General features: G+C 38.3%; 1 protein-coding gene and 1 long non-coding RNA gene across 19 annotated transcripts in view; one reads left to right on the top strand and one right to left on the bottom strand.

The window, feature by feature from the left end:
- LOC106724272 overlaps nt 1-13,522 on the bottom strand; it is a 38,630-nt gene extending 25,108 nt beyond the window's left edge. Inside the window, exon 1 of the long non-coding RNA XR_001360024.1 lies at nt 13,458-13,522. This is a non-coding gene — a long non-coding RNA (uncharacterized LOC106724272). The remainder of the gene's footprint in view (nt 1-13,457) is intronic.
- Nucleotides 1-27,151, top strand: part of SOX6 (SRY (sex determining region Y)-box 6) — a 384,360-nt gene that overhangs the window by 300,557 nt on the left and 56,652 nt on the right. For 6 of the 18 annotated variants that reach the window (XM_014530922.1, XM_014530923.1, XM_014530916.1 and 3 more), the window contains 4 exons: nt 4,296-4,445; nt 10,446-10,671; nt 13,494-13,681; nt 18,012-18,059. In XM_014530922.1, the coding sequence (XP_014386408.1) occupies nt 4,296-4,445; nt 10,446-10,671; nt 13,494-13,681; nt 18,012-18,059 (612 nt within the window). The remainder of the gene's footprint in view (nt 1-4,295; nt 4,446-10,445; nt 10,672-13,493; nt 13,682-18,011; nt 18,060-27,151) is intronic. The other 12 variants (XM_014530924.1, XM_014530920.1, XM_014530933.1 and 9 more) reach the window with 5 other exon arrangements.

Below are 27,151 nucleotides of genomic sequence, written 5' to 3'. Positions count from 1 at the left end.
CATTGGAGATATTACATGATTTTATCATTTAAAGCAGTTATATATATATATATATATATATATATATATATATATTTCACATTAGGATAAATATCAGGTACATTGTGACACCACCCATTATAATTTGACATGAACTTTTCTGTTTTGGGGGCAAAGTATGCCTCTCCTCCCAAATACAATAGTGTTATAAAATGACTCTGACACAATACATTTCTTAGGTCCGGGCCATAGACCAGTGTGCATACTCGAAGACACTCAAGAATTTTACCGTAAGGCTGAGTTTGGTTGGTAAGACCTACTGTTTTGTGTTGAATCTAAGCAGGCTTAGTTATTTAAGTGTCACTAGGATCCAAATGCAAGATAGGTTGTCCTTTAAGGCTAGTCTCAGGACAAAAACTCTATAATTACTATTGGAGGTATATATTTGTGGATTTGTGAGATCTTCATCAAATTTAATTAAAAGATTGGTCAATGAGTTAGCGGTAAATCATAGAAAAACTTCGTTGTGTCTTGGTTTCAGTTCATTCCTCTTTGTAGATACTTCTATTTGGGGGATAAGGTCTGAAATTATTAATGTGGCCTCTAAGGCCCTACTCCTCTCCAGCCTCTTCTCATCCCACTCCGCATTCACGCAACAATCTTGCTACATTGGCCTTTTTAAAGTTCCCTGAAAATGTTGCCTTCTTTCCTACCTCAGAGCCATAATAATTGATGTTTCTTCTTTCTGAAATGTTCATTATCAACCTTTCCACCTGGATAATTCTTACTTAAAATGTTACTTCCTTAGAGAAGCTATTCTGATCCTCCAGACTCTGCTAAATACCCTTATTAGATGGTCTCTTGACATTCTGTATTTTCCTTTCTCAGCACTTATCTTAACCATAATTTACAGTTACTGTCTAAGCATTTATTTAATATGTTTCTCTTTCTAGCTTCATCAAGGTAGGGATTATTTTCTGAGTTGCTTGTTGCGGTACCTCTAGTTTTTAGCACAGTGTTTAGTTAATAGTGAGCAGGTAATAAAGATCCATCATTGAACACATTCATCAATGCTGCAAACGTGCTTGAAAGGTGCAAAGGTTGCTTCATCATATATCCATTTGTACTTTTAATGATAACATTGGAGTGAGTGAGTCCTAAGCACTTACACAATCTTGGGCATGCTGCTTCTGCTCTCTAGACCTCAGCTCATCAGTAGAATGGGGAGGTCAGACTCGGCTAAATGATATGTGAAAGTCCTTTCAGTTTTAGATGCCAAATATGTCAATGCCCAGCTTACCAAAATTTTAATGCTGACTACTTTATTAAAAATGAACTCATAAAATAGGTGGAATATTTTTAGCTGTAAAATAGTAAAAGCATTTGTAAAAGTGCTCCTCTAAAATGTGAGTGATTTTATAATTTTGAAAAATATTTAGCTAGACTTATTTTAACATTTATGTGCACTGCATTTATTTTACATATCTGGAAAAAGAAACAATTCAGTATCCCAAACAGTCACTGAGCATTTCTCAAAATTGAAATGGAACAATCCATATTTATAAAAACACTCTTCACCAAATGTTAAATGTTTGTGAACTTTGGCTAAGCCTGTTAGAAGCTTTACTACATTGTTGATTTTTTTAAAAACCTCAACTGTATTTGGAAATGAATATTCATTATTATCATCATTATGACCAATAACTATGATCTAAGAATCCTATGTTATAAACTCTTATGTGATAGTTAATCAGAGTTTAACCTTCTCCCTATCTAAACAATTGGTCTGTAAAGCAGTGATCTAGCTAAAATTATTTATTTGAATAAATAATATTTTATCTTCTTTCAAAAAAAGATACAGTAGCATTTAGAGAAACGTTTAAATTTATAAGTAACTGGGCTGAGAAGAAAACTTGGTGCTGCTCCATAGTTACTGCTCGAGCAGTATAATTGTGTTAGAAAAGTTTGACAATTATTGAGCAGCTATCTACCTGACATTTTAACAAACAACTTTAAATGAATCATTTCTCGTGAAACAATATAATTTAATTTGCACTGAATTTATTTTCCTTTTTTAAACTCAACATCATAAAACTATTCATTACATACATAGTAAATATAATCATATGCCACTTCTGTTGCCTCATTTATAGAAAGAGAATATTTCACCTTCCTAACATCCAGTGGTTTTACATACTGTTAGTTAATTCAGAAAATATTGATTTGTTATCATTTATTTGCAAGGCATTGTTCTTGATGCTTGGCGTCTATAATAATAAAAGAGTAATATGCTAATTAGACCGGACAGCTGAATGACCTTCTGGACATCCTTCCAGACTACCTTCCTGATGAAGTCACGGCTGTGAGGGCTGAGCCCTTGCATGAATTTCGTGCATCGGGCCTCTAGTTAAAACATAATTAGATTGATCAGGACTTCAATAAGCTAACAGTGTATCAAAGATGATAAGACATGTGCATAACTAAACAGAAGGTTAAAAATTGTGATAAGCATCACAAGGAAGGTGCAAGCTAGGCATTAAGGATCCATAGCTTACATCTCCTATACAACTTTATGTTTGTTCCAAGACTTTGCATCTTCCTTAGTGCCTAACACAGAGCCCTGCATATAAAACATATGCAATTGATGTTAGCTTAGCAGGTGAGCTGTGAAACTATTTTTTAAACCTATATCTGTTTGACAAACAGGATTCTTTTTATCAAAGTCAAACATAAAGTCTTCAATCTGAAAAGCATGATACTTGACTTTCTTCTGATCTTATGAATTACTGAGGTAAAATGAAGGCATAAATGATGTCTAAGGACTCTTGCCTCCCTAAGATTTCATGACCCTTTAATACTCGATAGTCAGACATACTGGTCATGATATCAGCTACTGTACAGTCAACACTTTTTTAGTTCTCCACCATCTCCACTTCAGTACCGAACTTTTCTACACTGGCTTACACCAAGCAGAAAATTTTCTGGAAGATTCACTTGCCCCCCTTTGAAGACATCTGGCTGAATTTCAACAGGATAAGAAGGAAACAAAAAAGACAGTCCTCTTTACTCCTCTAAGTTTTAGCAGTTTGACTGACTCTTTCTTGTGAATTTTTCTTGCCACTGAGTCATTGCTCACACAGAATTATGAAGCTTTAATTTCTTTAGAGGCTTGTTATATTAGAAAAATTGTTCCAAAGAAAGCAACAATCATGACATAAGCACATCTGGCTCTGGAAAATTATTCTTTATTAAGCTTTCATTTAATTACATGTGCTGAAAGGTCTGTTTTTGATTACTGTAATTTTTTTTATTTGTCCATCTGAATGATAGTAATACTGGAAATTACATACAAACCACCTGTTTTTTCTCCCCTACTAATGTGGCAAAGTTTGAGCTATTTTCTTTGTGGTTACTGAAACTAGGAAGTTTTCTACTTATTATGATATAATATGCCTATTAAGGTAACGGCTTATTCTTGATAAGAAGAAAAGAAAATATTTAAATGGCGTTTTCAAGCATGAAATAGTGGTAAGATTGAGGTATCTAAATTCTGGTCAACTAGCAGTTCAACTAGTTAATGTGTCACCAGTTTCATCCAAAACCTAATAAATTGGCAGTTAAGTATTTAACGTCCTGTGCTACAAGAAAGAAGCTTGACTTTTATTTTTTTACTATTATTTTTTCACAAATCTGGCTGTATTTTCCTTAGGACCATGGTATACACTGCCTAGAAATAAGACCCTGAGAAAAGAGCGATGTCCATTGGGCCTCAGGGATCTTGAGGGCAGCACTTTTATCCTTCAGAGAGATCAGCGGTCCCAGAGAAGCATGGTCAGTACCGAATGAGAACAATGTTCTTGTAGGAAATCCCTAGGAAAGCTCAGATCAGTTTCTTAGTTCACGAATGTTAAAATTACAAGAATGGACACACCGACTTTTAAAGAACTTTTAGTAAAGATTTTAGACACTAGAAAGAATCTTTGAGACCATTTAGTCAAATTCCTTTTTGGGCAATTGAAGAGAATGAGTTCTAGAGTGATCAAGTCCTTTGTTTAGGGACATAAAGTTATTGCTGGAAGGACCAGGGACAGGACAATGACTCCCATACCAGTACTTGTTTTTTTGTTTTGTTTTGTTTTTTGTTTGTTTGTTTTCTGTTACATTATTTGATCTCTCTTATTTTCCTCTTTGAAAAATAGTGAAAGAGAAATTGCAAAGCTGTCAGAGAAATAGTTATCTAACAATACGGTAAGTTTTTTTGAAACTCCATTTCAGCTGCATTTAAAGAGATAATGTTTGTCTTCCCTGTTTTGCAGCAGCTCTATGCCGCTCAGCTGGCCAGCATGCAGGTGTCACCTGGAGCAAAGATGCCATCAACTCCACAGCCACCAAACACAGCAGGGGCAGTCTCACCTACTGGGATAAAAAATGAAAAGAGAGGGACCAGCCCTGTAACTCAAGTTAAGGTACTTGCTTTGCAGGATTGTGGAAACAGTTTGGAAAATAGCTTCACAAAAAAGGTAGTGAACCAGGCTGTGCTGGGAATAAACAGCAGGAAGCAGAGCAACATAAAGGATCCCCAAATGCTCCTCTTTATGGTGAATTTCATGATTGAGCACTGAGAAACAGGTGTTTCCCGTTTGATAACAATAGTGCCATATTGTGAGATCTTTACCTAAAAACGCAAACTCACTTCTCAAGAGTTTTCCCCCTTTGGACTCTAGCTTTTATTTTTTAATGTTCACTGGCATGAATGGCCATGGTTTTATTACCAGTGTTTGTCATAGCCTTGTGACATTTCTCTCTAAGTTTCTTAAACAGGTGGGGAGCCAACTTATACTACTAGAGAAAGAGGATCTCCAAACTTTAGATTTAAAAAGGGAAACAAAAAAAGAGCCTAATGCTGGGCTTTATGTGGTTTTCTGATAAAGGTCTCCCCTTCAAAAATAGAAAGGTGGGCTCTGAAGAATGAGGGGTAGCATTGCATAATCATGTCTGATGCCATATAGGTTGTGATAAGATAAACAGGCTCTCCCAAGGTATGGCTAGGACATTCATAGATACCTTTCCTCACTGATTTTCAGTGCCTAAGAATGGGGCGGCCAGGAGGGACTTGGTGACTAAGGGAAATTGATGATCCATTCCAACTTTGTGCTGCAGATGGTACCTATAGGTGGTACTGGTTGGTTTTTATGATTGCCTTTCCTTCCTATATTGAATTAACAAATTCAAACAATTCAGGAAAACAATTGTTTTATATAATTGACTTATCTACTTAGAGGAGTATGCTAAGCACAGATGTATGATTGTAATGTGCCCAAAGTACTTCATTGGGGAGAAAATTTGCAATGATTAAATCTTCACATGGAAAATATCTAAAACTCAACAAAAAAGCATTGAATGCTACAGACTCACTGAAATCATTTTATTTTTTAATATTTGCAGACAGAAATGTTGAGATTTCAGAAAGGACTTTATAGAAATGGATCCTAAATACCAAAGATAAGAAAAGTAAACATCATTAAGAGAGATAGTCTGGCTGTGCCACACCTAAAGGAATTAATTTAATGCCACCCATGTTTTTAGATTCTCCAAAGAACTAGATGGACATTTATGCTTTGTTGTTAGAAATATTGAAATATGAAAATACGCTGTTTATATTTATTAAGGTAGCATAACTATGGTAACACACTTTTTATATTCCAAGAGTTTCTATTTCTGAATAAGAGTCAGAACTCTACAACTCAAACCAAGGCACTTTGTTTAATTATGGTTGTTAGAGTATGAGCATATCAAACATCAGTGATTTGAGGTATTGAGTATTAGCTATTTTAACATGAAAAAGTCATTTTATAAGTGAATTGGCCAAATGGAACTGCACCAAACCAAGCCTTTACTGGATGAGTAAAATGTTCCCTGGTTAAATTTAAGTTTATATCTGCTTTCACCATTCCAGCTTCGTGGGCCAACTGAATTTTATTACTCACTTGACCACATGCAAATTCTTAGGGAGTTCTCTATATAATTTGACCTGACTATATTTTATGTTAATAACAAAGGAAGTATTCCTTATATGTATGAGATTGTTTATTGTATGTGTGGGTAAAAATATATAGGCCAAAACATAAAACAAATGTTTTAAATTTTAAAAATAGCTCCTATCTATTATTGAAGAAGTTCTGAGAACAATCTTGTAATCTTCTAATTGAAAGAATTATGGTCACTAAAATACCTCATGTTTTTGTTTGTGTCATTGCTTTCTTTGTGTATATAACATGTCTACATCACAAAAGGCTAGTTCTCTGAAGGTAACAAAAATAGACACAAATGGTTTTATGTACCTTCTTTCCCCCAGAATTTTTATTCACTATAATTCTCAACATCAGAAGTCAGAATGCTTCTGTCTAAATATCAGTTCAATCATTTTTACCAGTCGTGTCACATTGGGCAAGTTACTTAAACTTTCTTCAGACTTAATGTTCTCCATAAAATGAAAGTTAATATTATTATGGATCTTAAATGCGAGAATACATCCTCTAGCATGTAGTGAGTATTGCAAAATGTTAATGTAGTGATGATGAGGCTGTTAATGATGATCTGATGGAAATAAAGAAGATGGTGGTGGTGGTAGTAGAGCTTGTGATTGAAATTTCTAGGTGTATACCGAGAGATACTAATGAACTACCTGGAGGATTAACATTTTCAACTATGATGGAGGAACAGGGACCAGATATACTGTACCAGGTTAAACGACTGAAACTCAGGAAAAAATCTATAAAACAATGGTTTTCAGATATTTACAATAGGAGTATAGGACAGTGATCCCTGACTAAAAAGAAACAAGTGAGACAAAGACTGTAGTTGTTTCAGGTTACTATCTAGAGCAGCGTTCTCAACCTGTGGGTCGCGACCCCTTTGGGGGGTCGAACGACCCTTTCACAGGGGTCGCCTAAGACCATTGGAAAACACATATATAATTACATATTGTTTTTGTGATTAATCACTATGCTTTAATTATGTTCAATTTGTAACAATGAAATTGGGGGTCACCACAACATGAGGAACTGTATTAAAGGGTCGTGGCATTAGGAAGGTTGAGAACCACTGATCTAGAGGGAATTGCCAGGCAATAGTGCAGGCAAACACATGAAGTTTGGCAGCCTCCCTTAGTAAAGAGATAGAGTTCATAGTTTAGGGATACTAAGGTGGATGGAATTAGTGAAGTGGGGTGCCAGTGAGGATAGTGCTGCACACAGAGAGTGCATTGAAGATCTACAGAAGGTTCCCCAAATTTAGCTGAGTATTGATTAGCATATGCATATGAGGAAACTATCTAACAACAGGGAAGATCAGATTAGCAGACAAAACAGTTGTAAGATTCACAAAGGACTAAGGATGGTTTGAATTCCCATTAGCCAGAGTAGAAAGTTCTGACAGATGGCATATCCAGTAGAATCCCCAGAAGGGTGTGACCTCAGTAGTGGGGCCAAATTATCCCTAGATTAAAAGCAGCTCTGGACCTGCCTAACAGCACTTCAAAGTGTGTCCAGAAAGGATTAAATTGTCCTGCATCTTAGCACTAAGTTCACAGATATTTAGAGGGGTATACAAACTCTGACACCCAATGTAAAGTTCACAATGTGTAGTGTCCACTCAATAATTATCAGGCTTTTGTAGAGGTTAGAAAATCTGAACAATAATGAGGGGAAAACTCAGTCAATAGAACCAGACCCCCAAAATGATACATATCATTGAATTAGCAGATAAAATAGTAAACACAGCTATTATAAGAGACAAGTATAGCCAACTGAGGAATTAGGCAAATCTGCTTCCCCCCAAACACCCACAGAGTTTCTGTCAGGCCAGGACCAGCTGTGAGGACCAGTAGCAGGTCTGACAGGGTAGAAAGAGATACATGATTGAGAGCTGATAGGTGCTTCCTGTGCCCAGTGGCATTGTTTGTGCAAGTGCCAATTATTAAATTATAAAGATAAATAAATTGGAGTATATTCAAAGCTGAATAAAACCAGATGTTATAAACTCCATATGTTCAAGAAGTTAGGGAAAAACATAAGAGTTATAAGGCAAGACATGGACGACCTAAATTGAATGTCTAGAGATGAAAAAAAATCAACACTGTTTGAAAAGTACACTTACTGGATTAATATTGATTGAGATTAGCAACAAACTAGACATTACAGAAGAAAAGATTAGGGAACTTGATTACATGACAATGAGACTATCCAAAATTAAATACAGAGAAAAAAGACAGTGCTGTGGGACATCAAATGACCTGATATGTGCAACTAAAACCCCAGAAGGAGAATGAAGGAACAGAAAACTATATTTAAGAAGTAATTGCTGATAATTTTTCAAATTTGAAGAAAACTCTGACCTTAGATATCTAAGAAGCTGAGTGAACCTAGCATCTGAATCACTATTATTTAGATATGAATAAAGGAACTTACTAGTCTAAATATCCTTTGAGTTTAGAACAAAAGGAAGTAAATTATAATTAAGCATATTGGATAATTTTGACATTCACAAAGGATGTAATTGTTACCTAAGAACCTATCCTATGTCTAGATGTAAATAAAAGAACATTGCAGCATGGATGTGTCTGATTACCTATTTCCTACCATGACAAAAACAGAACAAAACAAGAGCAAAAACACTGTAGGACATCCCTACATTATCAAATGACTTACAGTGGAGCCTTGACTTATGAGTTTAATTCGTTCCGTGATGGAGCTCGTAACTCAAATTACTCGTATGTCAAATCATAAAGTGAACGAGTGAGACACGTGATGTTGGGCTGATGTTGTGGTGTTCACTGTGACGTTCGCTGCGCCAACTAGCGGTGGGGTATCTGAAGCTGGCTCGTAACCCGAATTTTAGCTCGCAACTCAAAGCAAAAAATCGGCCAAGAGACAGCTCATATCTCGAAAAACTCGTTAGTCGGGACACTCGTAAGTCAAGGCCCCACTGTATTGTCTCTGATAGTATAGTAGTAAAGGGACCTGGGATTTGGAGTCCAATAAACTAGAATTCAGATTTTGTCCTTCCACGTAGAGCTTTGGACAGTGCTTTTATCACTCTGACTCAGCTTCCTTTGTGAAGTTAGAATAATACTGCTCAACCTCATAGTTTATTGAAGGTGACATAAGCTAATATGTGTGAAAATGTCTAGCACAGTGCTTGGGACATAATGGCTCCTTTGTTGAATGTGATTTTTATTTTTTTCGAGTTCTCCTTCCTGAGTAGTATTTTCTGGCATCCCTTTTTGTTGCCTCTTAAACAATGACCATTAATACTGGAAGAGACCTTAGAGATCAGCTAAAACCAGCCCCCCCCCTTTTTTTTTTCTACAGATGAAGAAATTGAGCCTCAGAGAGGTCACAGGGTTGCCAAGGGGGAGGATGTTCTGTTTCCAAGCTCTACTGTGTGTTTTAAACAATAACATTAAAAGCAAGATCTCTGTGCCTCCTCAGAAGCAAAACAGGCCTTAACATTTGCTGACAATTTCATTTTAGAACACAATAATGCAGATCTTAAAACTGAGCATTTAAATGAATATGCTCATATTACAAGTAAGTTTTTAGCATGGTGGAAGTGTTGTTACGGGTGTTTTATGGCAGGATAAATGAGACAAAATAATGGCAAGGAGCTTAGCTTTTGAACTTCTGGTTAAACCAGAGTTACAAGCAAGATATTTGAGTCCTGTGCTCAGTATAGGACAGGTCTTAAAATAGACATTCTGTAAATATATGGAGCAAAGATATAAAGAGACATCACTTTAGACATGAAAAATAAATTGCATATAGCATGGTATGTAAAACATAATTATAATGTGTGCTAACTCTTTGCAAAAATTAATTTTAAACATGAATAGAGACCAGAATACAGACCATGAAGAGTGCCCACACCCAGAAAGCCACATAGAAGCCATGCTGCGGCAGGCGGCTCCGGGCAGAGGCCCAGGAGATCAGAGAAGTCCTCCTGTGTTTCCATTTTTAAAGTACTGGCAATTGTTTGATTTAAAATATATATTAAAAAATTAGCTGCAGGGCCTATTTATAGTTCCAGGAACTTTTTAGAGAGAATAACACAAAAGCACTACAGAGCTGCTGAAATTTTAAATAATTCTTTGTGAATGCCCTAGGTTAATTTAGATCCCTGAAAACACATTAGGAAATTAAGCTGTAATGTGAGCTAATTCAGATTTTAATTTGGCAAAAAGAATGATCCAACTACACAGTTAATGTAAATAGAAGCATAACACAGGGAAATTAATGAGGTTTCCTTCAGATGAATCTTCGAGGAGGTAGATAATTAGCTCCTTTTGTTATGATTGTAGGAGAATGTGGCATTGTCTCTGAGGTGTAAAATAACTGTGGCTTACTAAGTGATAATGTGCTTCATTTGTCTTTTTCTTTTTAATAATTATTTATGTTAAACTCCTGTAGGATGAAGCTGCAGCACAGCCGCTGAACCTCTCATCCAGACCCAAGACAGCAGAGCCTGTCAAGTCCCCAACCTCTCCCACCCAGAGCCTCTTCCCAGCCAGCAAAACCAGCCCGGTCAGCCTGCCCAACAAAAGCGGCATCCCCAGCCCCATTGCAGGGAGCCTGGGAAGGGGATCCTCTCTAGGTAAATGGAAAGGTCAACACCAGGAAGAGACTTATGAATTAGGTAACAGAAACCACACCTGTTGAGCGATGACTGATCCTTGCTTCCAAAGTGTTCCTTAGTCCAAGAAAAAGAAAAAAAAAGTAAAATCTGTCCTACTGAAACATAACCCAATTTGGCGCCCTTTGGGTTATTAGAGCTTTTGGGAAAGGCCATCATATAAATTCTGCTGGGATGGGTTCTTTAGATGATGATGAATTCGATCCAGCAAATCAGACTGTTGGGAATTTCTGTGTTCGATCAGTGCTTTGCCACTAAAGTAACTCTGGGCAGAAGGCATGACCTTGAGCCCTCCAAGGACCTAGAGGGACCCTGGCCTCAAAGCTGCCCACCAAAAGTCCAAAATTCCTTTCAAATGTTATGTTTTCTTTTTAAAATGTATGTGACTTTCACATCTAATCTATTAGTTTGCATTAAAACAAATCTACGTGAAATAAAATTGGAATATAGTAAGATATAATGATCCTCTGGCTTCTTAGAGTTGCTGACACGTGGCCAGGTCTCTCTAGGAATGCTCACACCCCGTGTGAGAAGTGTGCAGGGAAATCATGGCTTCTGGCGTCAGACGGACTTGGACTAAGAGCCTTTACTTACTAGCTGTATAATCCCGGGAAAGATATTTAATCTTTTAAACTTTAGTTTCCTAATCTTTGAAAGGGGGATATTATTACCTTGCTCATAGGTTGTTATGAGAATTAAGAGAGAAAAATGCATGTAAATTGTCTAACGTGGTGTCTGGCACTTTTAAGGGGTAAGGTTTAAAAAGGCTGGGCTGAGTGAATACCAGCACCCTTACAAGTACATGTGGAATGAAGCTTGTGAAAAACTTGTCAGGAGCTCTGTTACTTTATTGTTACTATACTCTTTAAGTCTCTCACTTTTCAAATAAAGACACAGACATTCAAAGGGATTAGGGACTAGTGCTAGCATTTCTTCACCATATTACCTTCCTTGTGTTATTGAGTACTGGAGCCTGAAATGCTTATTGCAGTAAGTTAAATAATGTGTACATGTAGCCATTTACAGCTTACCATTTTTGCCTATTTGATTTTTTCACAATAATCTTATGAATTAGGTAGTGTAGTGTTATTACCCTGGATGTATGTAAATGGGGTTCTCACAGGTAAAATGACTTGCCCACAACCATGTAGCTGTGCAGTCAGCGGAACTAAGGCCAGACTCCACGTCCTCTCCCACGTAATCAGTGCTCCTTTTGTGAACCCACAGTTGGGGCATTTGCTGAACTGTGCTGAGTCGAAGGCAGAGGTGAGTCGTCCTCACTGAAATTTGCACATTAGGAGCCACACAGTGGCCTGTTCTCATTTTGAGTCAGGATGCCTTTTGGGGGCCCGAGATCCTCAGCCCAGGTCAGTGGGTTTGCATGGGAGCAAGGACCAAAGCAAATCCGGTGTGTGAATGTGACCACTGGATCATCAGAAGCTGCGAGATGAGGAAAAAGCCAGCATCAGTAAATAATAATTGACTTGGTCTTGAAATGGCCCTCTATTATCCATTTCCTAGTTTTGTTGGGAAAGCATTGATTTGCTGTGTTGAGCATTGTGAGGGACGGAGGTAACCCTGTTACAGGCCCTGCTTTTATGAAGTTTATACTTCAGCAGAGCATATGTCTTAGATCCTGAGCTAGAAATGGGCTGAAGTAATGGCTCTCTGCTCCAGACAATATAGGAGAGATTTTTTGGTATCAGAAAAGCTTCAGAGCACAAGACATTGGTTTCTATATCCTAAAAAGTGACTGATTTTAAAATTTTCCCATAGATAGCCTTGGGAATATTTTCTAAAAGCAAAGGCATGTGCGCGTGTACACACACACACACACACACACACACACACAGACATGGGCCATGAAATGCTCATACCAGGTTACAAACAAGTGGGTTCGAAATCTACCAATCAGCAAGCTATTGTTTTATTTTTCTCTAGAACTGGAAAAACTTCTCTAAAGTATAAATTTTAACCTATAGTATAATGCAAGATATGAAGGAAAATTAGTCAGTTTAATTTTGAAAATTTTCCCACTGTGTTGCATGGAACATAATGAAAGTAAATATTTATTATCACTTTATTTGAAGCTTTGTTCTTATGTGAAAACCATCCCCACTCATACAGCCTCACTGTCAGGAAGGCAGGAAGCTGAGAGCAGTGGGTGATCGGGCTGGGGGCAGGGAACGGGTTGTCATTCTCTTGGTAAATAACTGAGGCAGCATGATGAGTAGAATGCTTCATTAACCAGCCAGTGACTGGGGAACGGAGAGTGTGGGGTGTTTCTTCCCGCCCCCTCTCTCCTGCAGTGGACATACAAACACACACATACAGATGTCACGGAAGCACACATGTAGCCTCGCAGATCCTTTCTGCTAGGCCAGCAACAGCTTTCCGGAATTAGCACACCAAACATAATGAGCAGCCTGAACAGACATCTCTGTCCCCCCTTCCCACCCCTTTCTTCCCCTCTACTCTCCCGTTAAGTGTTAGACATAGCAGCGCAGATAAATGTATACACACAATTGGAATCCAGGAACCTTCATCTGTGAGGTGGGTTGACAGCCCAGATAAACTGGAGTGCTAGGGCATCCTCCAAGAGCTAAAAAATAAAGCGAAACAAAACCAAAACCCAAAACAATCACCAACACAGCTTCATTGCCCTGGCCTTCTGTGCTCTGTGCACAGTATTGCGATTTTCTTAGTAGCAAACTTGCCCCTTCCTTGTTTGGCGAATGCAGCATTCTACAGGGGAGTGGAGAGCAGAAGTATTTTGTAAAGATTCTCACCTCACAAGCCTCTGATAATGCATCCTGTGTGTGCAGATATCCTGTCCAGTCTCAACTCCCCTGCCCTGTTTGGGGATCAGGATACGGTGATGAAAGCCATTCAGGAGGCTCGGAAGATGCGAGAGCAGATCCAGCGGGAGCAACAGCAGCAACAGCCACACGGGGTTGATGGGAAACTGGCCTCCATGAATAATATGGGGCTGAACAACTGCAGGAATGAAAAGGTAAAACTGGCTTCCCTCCTTCACTGGCTCGCTAGCCCCATTGGCTCCTTCTCATCTGGCTCTTTCCAGGCTCTCAAGCATCAACCAGGCACTCAACCTACCTGCCCATTGTTGTCTTCCTGTCCCGTTCCAAAAGATTTAGAAATATCTTAAAATAAAGGGGATATGTGAGGTTACTAGAATAAGAATATAATATTTAAAAAGAAGCTTGTACGGTCATGATGGGATAGATTACTATAACTCATCACTGAATTTGCTCTAAGCTTCCTATCAGCCAGAGCAAGAAATAAAACAAAGCAGCTTATAGAATGCATTTGCTGATTTTGTTGTTGTTGTTTAACAAATATTTATCAAGTGCTTATTTTATGAAAGATACTGTTTTAGGCATGGGAGATGCAACAGTTAACAAATCAGATAAAACCCCTGCTCTCATAGAGCTGACATTCTAATAGGGGAACACAGATGACCAAAAAATATAATATGAAATATATAATGCAATGCCAGCAGTATTAGGAGTGAATAAGTGCTTTGAGAAAAATAGAAGCAAGTTCAGGGAATAGGGATTGTGGGGTTGCTCCTTTAGACAGGGAGGTAAGGACTCTCTGAGAAAGTGACACTGAGTAAAGATATGAATGAAGTCATGGTGCAGGGAGGTCCTGCGAGGAGCTGGAGTAAGAGCATCCAGCAATGGGAACATTAGCGTAGAGGCCCTTGGGGCGTAGGACCAATGACCAGAAGGCAAGTGTGGCAGGTGCTGCATGAGAGAAGGGGACGCATGGGACAGAGCATGGTAGACCTTGTGGGCCTTGGAAAGACTTTGCATTTTACTCTGTGGTGGGAACCCTTAGATGGGTTTTGTCCAGAGCATTGACATGATATGACTTACCTACAAAAAGATCATTCGTGTGATGTGTGAGATTGGACTGTAGGAGGTTAAGAATGGGGACAGTTGAGAGGCTTTTGTAGTTTATTGAGTGAAAAAATCTGATTATCTGATGAATGAATGATCCTTGCCATTCCATGGCTTATTGCTGCATCACTGCAATTTCTGCCTCCCTCTTCACATAGCTGTCTTCTGTGTCCCTGTCTCTCCAAATCTCCCTCTTCTTAGAAGGACGTTAGTCATTGGATGTAGTTCCACCCTAATCCAGGATGACCTTATTTTAACTTGATTATATCTGCAAAGACCCTATTTCCAAATAAGGCCCCATTTTCAGGTATCAAAGGTGAGGACTTGAATATATCTTTTTGGGGGACACAAGTCAACCAATTAGTGGGATACAGAGCCATTGCTCATTTCATATCCTCCTCCCATTCTTGATGGATCTATATACGTTAGCTAGGAGACAGCTGGGATACCGGGGGCTGGGAAGGGGTTTGAGGGGATGGAACTCTCGTAGCATGTCTGTGACCAAAACCCTCACCAGATTACAAAGCTTAGCTCTGGAAGTGTTGACTTCCCAAAGCTTAATAAAGAATTCAACTTTACTCTCAGTTCTCATTGCATTGAATTACTGAAGTTAACATTAAATATGTATGTATACGTGTGTGTGTGTGTGTGTGTGTGTGTGTGTGTGTGTGTGTGTGGTATGTGTGTGTGTGTATATTATTTAAATGTAATCATTATTGGACACCCTGCCTTGATTGATCCTCAGGTAGGAGAGAGACTATCTGGGGGAATGGCAGGTCTTTCTGTGCCTGTTAAGCCATAAACATTTATATACTTGGGACTTGTCAGGCACTTGCCAGCCACTGGATCTGTTCAGTCAAGTGCTTCATTCCCCACGAAGTGCTTCATCCTTGGCAGTGGGCTCACAAGGCAGACCCCTTCTTTAAGAGATGCCTGAATAGATGGTCAGGACCACAAGAAAAAAAGGCTTTGTCATCAAACCTCTTCTACCTCTCTGATATTAAAGATAAACACAGAGTCATTCTTTTGACCTAAGATACTGTCTTGGGCTCAGTGAGAACACCATGGAATAATAACATATTTAATTTTAATGTAAATAACTTCCTAAGATTCTTTCTTGGAACATGGGTAGGTAAAGAAGTTTTGGCATAGGGCTAATGAGTGGGAAATTGGGTTAAAAATGAGGGTTTATGCACCATGGACCATCTCCTACTTTACAATTTTGTCCAGGGTTAATCCTAAAATTAATTTGAGACACATGTCTGTGATTTGTTTAATTGAGTCTTTTTTATTTATTATTTTTCAAATGAAGTAATATATACTTACTGAAAATTCTGGTAATACAGAAAGATATATGGTGAAAAGCTAATTAGCCTCCTCACCCCATTAACTACCATTAATGATTCAAAAATTTTCTTTGAGTAGTAACAACCATTAGTGATTCGAAAATTTTCTTTGCATATATGAGAAAGTATTAATGATTTTAAAAATATATATTCTCACTTGGAAAAGTAGTCACTGAGTCTCACCAACTACGTGATATTTGGCAAGTTAGTTAACCTCTCTGACTCTCAATTCCTTCATCTATAATATAAAAGTAGTGATCTGGGTTACAATGACATAAGCTTATGTGAATATACCCAGCCCAACTCCTGGTACAGAGTAGGAACTTTCTTATCTTATGTTTCCATACCTTTTTTTAAACTGAATTTATTGGAGTGATATTGGTTCACCAAAACATACATCATCTACACACTGAATCGTGTGTCCACCTCCCCAAGCAAAGTTTCTTTCTGTCCCCACTTTCCCCTGCCTTTGCCCACCTCCATCTCCACCTCCCCCTGTTTCCCTCTGGCTATCCCCACACTGTTGTCCATGTCTATGTGTTATGTAAATATGTTTTTTTGGTTAATCTCTTCACCTTCTTTCATCCAACCCCTCCCCACACCCCTCCCCACTGACAGCTGTCAGTCTGTTCCATGTATTCTTTCCAACTAAATCATGGTGGGTTTTAAATATGTGGAACAAATATACTACTTTGTCACAGATTTGAGATACTCACACAATAGTAGGAGGGTCAGTAGAAGGAAGCAGTAGACGTGTTGGCATATTGGCCAACTCACATACTTAAACTCCTTTCCAACTGAGGTAATATACAAAGTTAGAAACTTCAGATTTATCAGATTAAATCAGGGTTTCTCAGCCTTGGCATTATTAACATTTTTGCCCTGGTAATTCTTGGGGCTACTAATTTGGCCTCTATTTATTAGATGTCAGCAGCATTCCCCCCTTTTGTAACAATTAAAAATGACTTTAGACATTGCCAGATGTCTTCTATTGGGGGAGGGAGGACAAAATTACCGCTAATTGAAAAACATTGGGCTCAGTAAAATATATTTAGAATTAATACATTTCAGAAATTTCATTCTGCAAAAAACTAATTATTTCATTTAAATAGCCATATTATCATTAAATTATGAAAAATAACTTGCCTTTGACTAATGTCATGAATGAAATATTTCTTTGAAAAATACATATGGAAATTTTTGTTTGGAATATTAACATAAAGAGTATTTAAAATAGAATGTGTATATATGCTATTTAGTTTTTGGGGTAAAGGGACATGTGTTCAGTACTGGTGCAGCAATTCAGCCTTTCAGTGAAGGCCCTCAGTCCTATTAAGCAGGCTTAGAATAGCAGCATCCTGATCCATAACCTAGCAGGACATTGGCACTGGACACACCTTGCTTTCAGCAGTGACTCTCTCTCTGCGTCTGACACTGTGACCCGAGATAGTTGAATTTGTACCATCAATTGGAGTTGAAGTTCAAAGTTAATGCACTATTAACTTCAAACACAGGTCAATTTTAAGTATTTCTCACTGAGTTTTCTTAATTCATTTTGGAAGAAGACGTCTGAGGTTCTGAAATAAGAACACCTTATTTCACACTAGAAGACAAGGAAGAGAGATGAGAGATTAGGCTAAGATCAAAAGTAATGATGAAAAACCAAACTTGACCTAAAACATATCACACTGAATATGACTGAGCCCCTGAGGGGAAGCAGCAGGGTGACTTCTACAGAACCAGAAAGCCCTGGTTTCCCAGTTAAAGGGAGTTGTCTCAGCCAATGACTTTACTGGTTGAATTTGGAGCACTGGAAAAGTCCATGACATTCAGGGATGTGTTCACAAGCTCTCCTTAACTTTTGTGAGCTCCCTCCCCAATAGTGTCACTCATTTGAACATACATTTTGTGGTTTTATAGGCTTTGTTTAGTTTCTAGAGTCAGCATCTATTCTTGCTTATTAAGTTAGTTGCAGTCAGAAGAGTAAATTTAGAACTTTAAAGGACTCCTGTTATGGTAGATTTGGTTCTCTTGTAATAAAAATAATCCATCTTAATTTTATGAACTTCCATAGGACACTACTTTTTCTTCTGGAGGATCAGACCTTCAGAAGTCAAAGTGGGTAAATATATAATCTGAAATAAGGTTGATAAAATGGATTGTTTCAAATTCAATTTAACTGTCTTCAAAATTGTCCATTTTGGAATTATCTCAGTATCCTTAAATATAAAGATCTGTAAATTAGATTTATGCATTTGTTCTCATAATCTGTAATATAGTTTTAGAAAATTTTTCACAGTGTTGCTGTCATAAAACTTTATAATTTATTAAGCATCCCTGGTTGCTCTCTTATTTGGACATTCTTTATAAAGGGGTGTGTCATAGAAGCAGATGATGAGGTGGATATTAGCGAGCAGGTTTATTGGGGAGTTCTCTTTCTGATTGCCACCTATGTAATGGAAAGGATCAAAGCAATGCAGTCTCAATCAACCTCAGCCAAGCCCATAGGAAGCTTGGAGGCTGCTATGTCCATTCAGAATTGCCCCAAGTGGAGGGAGTGAGTTTTTACACACTTGTGTCAACCAGTTTTTGGATGAAGGCTTCCTTTGGAAGTCTCTTCAGCTAGGTCAATGCCAAACAGCTGAGGGTGAGCTACCAACATATTTTGCAGCTGAGGGAATAAATCTTTCAGTCCTAAAGGAGAAATCTGGGCAGTGCATCACAATGTCCATTGTAGATTGTTTGTATGACATGTAGTAACATTAGATGTATATAAAACATGTTTGATATGTACATAAATGTGGACAAGCATTTACTACACAGGCATAGAAGTGCTTGTGTCTTTATAATATGGAATCGCATATATGTTCATATGAATACATGCCTACCCATGGTGCATTTCACCTTATTGGGTAAATCCCTATTTTGGTGCTTTTAAAATGAAACATTGTTAACTTGATCAGCCAGAACGGCACCAACGGAGATGTTCTGGTTGGTTGTGTCACAAGATATTTAGGGTCTGTTAAATATATAGATTGTAGGGACAATAGACTGTAACGGCACCTTAGGAGCTGTTCTGCCCCATCATTTCCACATAGCTTCTATGCATGGACTGTGAGTGCCTTGCCAGCAGAAGTCTAAGTTACTGCCCTGGCTTTTAGCTTTCCACACCAAGAACACCAGCCATCTCTATCCCTCAGTACCAGTGCAATTAGATTAGATTATAGGCTAATTGCTTACCAACTTTTGTTGTTTTGACATCTCTAAGACAGAATATTTTAGCCATAACAGTACACAGCAGAGTTTTAAATAAGATGCTTCTAAATGTTCTTAGAGGTAAGTTAGAAGAGAGGCAAGGCAGGGTGGGCTTTCTTAGTGTTAAAATGTGTTCTCTGACTTTTCTGAGCTTCTTAATGTTTGAATGTTGACTTGAAGATTGGTTAGAGCACTGTCCTTCATAGGTATTATACAACTTGGGAATCTGGTTAATTAGCTCATTTTAATCATCTTGAGGAGCCAGTAGACTGATTGCCTACTGATCAGAGCTGCTCATAAATAGGTAGATTATACATCCGTACACATGTAACCTGAACTGCTGTCCCCCTCATCTTTGGATAGTCTCTTAGGAAAAAAGCTTGACCTCATTGGGTGTCAAAGTGAGCTGCCGTGGACACTGTAATCACACTTTGCCTGCCTCTCAAGTATGTTTGTAGGATTAAAACTGCACAGTGAAAGATTGGATGGGACATTACATTTGATCTAGTCCAATTACTTCAATTCACAGATGGGAAAACGAAGACCTAGAGAAAGACAATGACTTGCCCATGATCACACAGTGTATTCATGGCAGAGCATGAATTAAGCCCCAGCTTTTTCTTAGTCAATAACATTACTATTTTTAGAATAGTACCAGATTAATTTTCAATGAGATCTTTAAGCCTATTGCATACAAAACTACTTACACTGGCAGTCTCAACCCTTAGATAGAATAAGCCAGGGTGAAAATAAACTGAAACTATGAAGCAGAAAAACATTGAGCTCCCTGACTCCTGTATACTTGTCACCTTCTGTCAAGGTGGGACATTCTTCCCTGCCATGATATCCACTGGTTCTGGCTGCGGAGAGATACCAGTCAGGAAGCAGAAGGTTGAATGATGTAGATAGAGACAGACGTGGTGGCTAGACCCAGAGCAGAGTTAGAATTAGAGACTATGGGTTTTGGAGTTGATTAAAACTGGGCCTCAGTGTCCAGGGTTAATCTTGGAAGTCACCTGTGCTATTTTCTAATGTTATTTAGGTGAGTGACTTAACCTCTGTGAATCTCAATGAGCACATCTATAAAATAAAGGCAATTATCCTTTTCTTGAAGGATTGTTTTGAGGAAAAACATGTCTAGAGTACCTGATACAGAATATATTCTATTAATGTTAGGACCTTTTTCCTCTTTAAGGTCTCAGCAGGTTGTCAAATCTATTGTTAATTTTGTTAATTTTTCACTCTTGATATTCTCCAATGATGAATGGGTTAACCTACTGCTTCTTGGGGCCAAAATGTCTTAAGATAGAGTAGAAGGTTAGTAAGAAACTAATAGCCACCTTCTTACAAAATCAAGATACACATTTTTCTTTTTCATTCTTCCAATAACTTGCATGTACTAGCTACCTGCTATGATCTGGCCATGGCGAAGATAATAATGTTCAAATTTGATTACATTATATTGCTGGGGAGCTTCTGTCCCTACTAATTTAATATATACTTTAACATATTTCCAGAAAATCAGAATTTCTATCTATGATTTTCAAAAATACTTAACCTGATTTTTGATAACCATAAGAATTTCTCATGCCAAAATGATACTTTTTCAATCATGGAAATAATAATCCAATCACTGAGGTACCATGTAAACTTGTTCTTGTTTATTCAAAAAAGCAGTTGTTCATTTTTCATAAGTGTAAATTCTTGCTCATCACCCATAGTTTGCAAAAAAAAAAAATCAGAATGTTTCTTGAGTATTACATTGATGTCATAATACTGCCCCCTTTTACTGGAAATGAAAAACATATTGGATGTCTTCTGCTCCACATTGTCAATGGCCACAGCTCCTTGTTATTTGTACAATTGATTCAAATATTCATTGTTGCGTGACAGGATACGTTCAGACAGAAGATCAATATAGCCATAAAACAATAAGCAAAAGAGGATTGTGAGCAAATGATTTCGCAAAGTGTGTTTGGAATGACTGAGTTTTTATATAACACACAGAATAGCGAGATTTTGTTGTTTCCAAAGGAGTTCATAGTACTGATTAATCAGGAAGGTTGTTTTGTGAGCGTTTAACTAACATGCTCAGCTGCAGCGCTCCTTTCCATGTTAACCTGTTCCCAAGATAACAACGTGTTATGAGGGGTGTGGACACATTAGACAATTTACAGTAAAATAAAATTTAAATTTTAACATCCTCATTTACAAAGCAGAACAGTAGTTGGTTTTTAAAAAAACATTTATGTAGCATTTTTCACATCATGACAAGAAATATTTTTGTAATGCTTCTATGTTTTAAAAATATTATCACATATTTATCTCTCTTGAACCTTTCCAAATTTGGGGATGTAGTGATACTATCCTGTTTTGCAGATTAGGAATGTAAGTCCAGCCCTAGATCACGTTCTTGCTCTCCCTCTAATTTTCTCGATCAGCATTCCTTCTCTTCATCATCTCACTTGTTCCCTCCATCTCTGTGAGATTGACGGGGCAGTTTTATTCAGAATCTAAAAGAAGACATACATCTGAGTTTCAAACATCAATTTTAATGAAGGGAATGCTAAAATCATGAGATAAAGAAGTCCACCTACATACATATGCTTCATGCATATTTCTTTGAAAAGGATAGTTATTTATACTTGTGATGGTGTTTTTCTAAAACAGTATACACAGATCAAAATGCTATAAAGTTAGAAAAAATATAAGTTTTATTAATTTTAGGTTTTATGTTTGAACCAATAACATTGGGCAACTATGCAGTACTGTGTGTAGGCTTCTGGCTGAAGGTAATCATTAAGTTCCATTTATTTCTGTTGTCAGGGCTACTTGATTGGTTGCCTAGCTACTAGTTTAAGATCTAATCCATGAAAACAACAACAAACTTGTTTGGTTTCTTTCTTCTCTGCACGTAAAATGGAAAAAATGGTGAGAATTTATATAGGTTTACAAGGTTGAAGATACTTCCTAGGGATGGGGTGGGGAAAGAGCAACACAGGGCTTTTAGGTTTGTTTACAAGTATCTTACATTAACATGCCATTCCCAGTGGAAGGATCTCCCAGAGCAAGGGTTAAAATTAGATACATCACAGTCCAAAACTTTGCATAAAGACTTGTTGGTTTGAGTATGTATGGAGCAGATTTACTCATAATGAGGATTTTATAGACCTAACCTCCGGCTATGGCAAGTAGATCCTAATCCTTAATCTTTCTGGATCTAATCTCTTAATCCTCCTAGATCAACTGTCCTTAACATTTTTGGTTTTAGGGCTCCTTTACAGTCTTAAAAATTATTAAGAACCCCAAAGAGTTTTTATTTATGTGGGATATATCTATCAATATTTACCATATGAGATAGTAAAACTGAAGAATTAAAAATATGTATTTAGTTATTTGAAAATAATAGTAATAAACTCATTAGACGTTAATATAAATAGCACTTTTTAGTATTAAGTAAATTCTTCAAAATAAAAAAAAAGGAAGAAGACCAGCTTTGTTTTATATTTTTCCAAATCTCTTTAATGTCTGGCTAAGTGGAAAAGACAGCTTGATTCTCATATCTGCTTTGAATTCAATCTTTTGCTGTATCACAAGGCCATTAGGCCTTTAATAAATATTTCCTCCCTCTCTCCCTCTCTGTCTCTTTCTGTCTGTCTCTGTCTCCATCTCTCTCTCTCTTTCTTACTTTGTTCCTAGCTTCCACATCCACTTGGTTAGGTTGTGGATAAGAGCAAAGATTTGAAGTTAGACTGCCCAAGTTTCTCTAAGAAATGGGAATAGTCATAGTTTCTAAGCACAAGTGGTTGTTGTGAAGATTTAATCAAATAATCCATGTGCCAGGCCTTGTCCAGTGCCTGACCTATAACTGGTAGGAAGGCAGTTTGAAATAGATCATTGCCATAGCTAGTTTAGGTTTATCTTTATAGATATGAGCCATTAAAGGTGTGTGTGTGTGTGTGTGTGTGTGTGTGTGTGTGTGTGTGTGTGTGTGTGTGTGTGTGTGTGGATGGGGCACGTTTAATCTGAACTGCATTTTAAGAAGACTATGTCAGTTTAAAGAAAGAATGGGAGAGACCTTTAGAGAAATGTGGACAATTGAAAAGCGAGTGTGTTTTGAGGCTGACTGACCTGAACCTGAGGTTCTGGTTCTATTCCTCACTAGCTCTGTGACCTCACTGAGCCTCGGTGTTCTCATCCATGGTTGGCAATACTTAGTTTCTTGGTTATTGGGAAGTCAATCAGAAAACTGTAAGCCAGTTCCTAGGACCATGCCTTTAAAAAAATCCATTCCTTTCTCTTCTGTAGTATTAATTAAAATTTATTTAAATCTGCCTTAGATTCTTTTGCATTCTTCTCTTTCCTGAGGTTAGAGCGTGTCCCTTTGTCCTGGAGGCAGGCTTTTCCAATGGAAAGACAACCAATACACAGAGGAAGGATATGTCTCAAACTTAGTATCCAGTGACTTAATGCTGTGCCACCCCACACAAGTAGTTCATCAACTGTTCCTGAAGAATTCTCAACCTCCAAGTTCGATCAGTTCCACCCTAATCGCCTTTAGGATCCACTCAGTGTACTAAACAATGTAAAAGTATCTGAAGCATCACGTGGTCTCAAAGTGCTCAACTTAGTCTGAGTGCTATTTATATCATTATATTATAATCTTTGCTGATAGACCAGGTGTGATATTCTAGGACATGTGATAACTTGACTAATCAGAATATCTGGTTAAATGGAACATAACATTTCTCAGGCATGCCTCGCACACAGCAGGCACTCAATATAATATTAGCTGATTTAAGTTGATGCCAGTAACAAAATGTTCTGTACTTGTATTTGCAGATGTGAAAGTTCAGTCTCTTACAGCTGAATTTTTTTTTGAAGATTTGCTTAGGCCTTGTAGCAGTGGATGCGATGGATTGTACATTCACTCTTTCTTTTCCTCAGAGCTTTCTTTGCCTGTGACAATTTTAGGAAAATAATAGCAATCATTAGAATCTCAGTCTTTTCATTATTTGAAAGGCACTTTTTAAGCATTATTATCACACTTAATAGCCATCTTTAGAGGCAGAATTTTTATCACTCCTCTTCTACAGAGGAGAATGAAGTTCAAAGAGCTCAAATCATTTGCTTACCTTCACCCAGGTAGTGCCAATGTTGATGCTCTTCAAGTCCCCATTTTCAAATCTCTTTCCACAACAGAAGGAAGACTTCACCCTCCTCCCCAACACTAACCTCTTCCCACCTGTTCTGGTGAGCCCTGAATAGAAGCACAGAGCATATGAGCATACATTAGCTGTGACTCTGCATGAGTGTGTGTGTGTGTGTGTGTGTGTGTGTGTGTTTGCATGTGCATTTCTCTGAGTACTTAAGTGTCTTTCTCATGGTGGGTGTAAACCTGTGTGTGAATCTGTCTGTCTGTGTGAGTCTTTACTCCCTGTGCATAAATATCTATCTATGAGTCTATGTGTGTGTGTGTGTGTGTGTGTGTGTGTGTGTGTATTTGTCTGTCTGTCTTTAAATCTATATCTATGGGCATCGATGTCTGCTGTTGTCTGTCTATCTGATTGTGTGCACATGTGAGTATGCTTGTGTACTTATCAGCATCTCTTTGTGTCTGTGTGTTTGTCTGGATGTGTATCTGTCTATCTGTGTTTGTGTGTCTATAAGTATGTCTGTGGGTCCATGTCTGTGTCCTTCTCTGAATCTGTGTGTCAGTATGTCTATGCCTGTTGATCTAGGTATGTATATGTCTATATCATAGTGTATGTGTGTGTCTTTGTGTAAGTCTGTTTGTGTTGTACTCTCTTCTCTTTGTGGAATTAGGTATTAATATACTTGATTATTTTCATTTTCACCTTGTAGGCATACAACTATGTACGAAGAGTACATATGAAAACTCTGCACATAGATGTACTTTATGCATTATTTCTATTACTGTTTCCCTCTCAGCATTGTCTTAAACCTGGTTGTCAAAAATTTGCCATTAGGGCCGAAACCGGTTTGGCTCAGTGGATAGAGCGTCGGCCTGCGGACTGAAGGGTCCTAGGTTCGATTCCGGTCAAGGGCATGTACCTGGGTTGCGGGCACATCCCCAGTGGGAGATGTGCAGGAGGCAGCTGATCGATGTTTCTCTCTCATCGATGTTTTTGACTCTCTATCTCTCTCCCTTCCTCTCTGTAAAAAATCAATAAAATATATTTTTAAAAAAATTTGCCATTAGGAGCACTCTGGCAGAAGTTCACTTTTATCTAAGATCCAGTTTGCAATTTTTGACATTTGCAACTAAGATTAGAATGTTCCAAAGTGCTGTCTTCCCTCTGTGGATGGAAATGCTTGCTTTTGTTTTTGGTGCAACCCTGATTTGCTCTTTATATATTTTTATAAATGTTGTCAACAGTATTGGTTCTGAAATAACACAAAGGGTGTCTTGTAAGATGCATTGTCCAGTAGTTTTAGTTCCCTAACCATTCTAGGCTTCCGGTCCCTATAGTTTTCAACAAAGAAGATCACTGCACATCAGTTTATCAATACCTTTCTATTCCTTAAGAAGATGAGTTCTCTAATTTTAATAACACTCCTACAAAGGAGATGACAACAAGTTTAGTCTTTCTTATTCTAGCCCATTAATGTGACTGCTGTAAAATAGTTTCCCCAGTTCTAGGCAAAACATTGGTAATGGAAGAGGAATATGACCCTTTGAAATCAATCACATCTAGGTACAAAACTCAGCTTCACCTCGACTGGTGTGGCTCAGTGGTTGAGCATTGACCCATGAATCAAGAGGTCACTAATTCAGTTCAGGGCACATGCCTGGGTTGCTGGCTTGATCCCCAGTAGGGGGTGTGCAGGAGGCAGCTGATTGATGATGTTTCTCTCTCATTGATGTTTCTATCTCTCTCATTTTCTCTCTCTAAAAATCAACAAAACTCAGCTTCACAGATTAAGTTGTGATTTCATTTCAATACCACATGTATTACTAGCTATGTTACCTGGGGCCTGTTACTTTTCTGTGCCTTTGTTTACTCACTTGGAAGGTAGGTATGATGAATATCCTATATAATAAAAGGCTAATATTCAAATCGATAGAACAGCAGAACGACTGGTCGCTATGATGCGCACTGACCACCGGGGGCAGATGCTCAATGCAGGAGCTGCCCCCTGGTGGTCAGTGTGCTCCCACTGGGGGAGCACCGCTCAGCCAGAAGCCTTGAGCTGGGCTCACAGCTGGCGAGCGCATTGGCAGTGGCAGTCGGACATCCCCTGAGGGCTCCCGGACAGCGACAGGGTGCGGGCTAAGGGGATCCCCCCGCCCCCTGCAAGTGCACGAATTTCATGCACCGGGCCTCTAGTACCATATAAGATTGTGGGAACATTAAATGAGGTAATGTATATAAAGTAAGGTGGATGCAAACAAATATTCTTCTGGATCCTTTGTTGTTTGCAACCGTATGACATAACAGACATTAGGCAGGGAGAGCTCACCATCTGATATATGGGGGCTTGTGATGGATTCTTGGGATTCAGATAAATGTTGACCAGCCCCTTTCTACCCTGAAGGAAAATATAGTCTGATTTGGGAGAAAGGACAGATGCATATAGAAGGGAACCTGACAATGTGAGGTCCAGGTGCCAAATGAGTGAAGGGAGCTGCCAAGGTAATTAAGCTCATGAAAATCAATGACAGGTGGAAAGAGAGGTTCTGTGAAGCAGGAAAGACTTAAAATGTCTCAAAGGAAGGGCAAGCAGGGTAGAGTATGCAGAGAAGAGTGAGCAGGCAGGGTTCTAGCAAGAGCCTGGATGGGGTCTGGGTCCTCTCATGTGGGGAATATGGCTGGAGGACAGTTCATCCAGGAGAGGTGTAGAGAGGGGGCCGTTCAAATGATAGAAGCCCTGAAGGCCTGGCTAAGAAATTTAGCCCAGAGTTTTGTTTTTTGTGTGTTTTGTGAGTGCGTGCGT

Source organism: Myotis brandtii, unplaced genomic scaffold (assembly GCF_000412655.1).
Source record: "Myotis brandtii unplaced genomic scaffold, ASM41265v1 scaffold782, whole genome shotgun sequence".
Lineage (NCBI taxonomy): Eukaryota > Metazoa > Chordata > Mammalia > Chiroptera > Vespertilionidae > Myotis > Myotis brandtii.
Note: the sequence above shows the minus strand (reverse complement) of the source record. Positions and strands in the feature narration are given on the sequence as shown.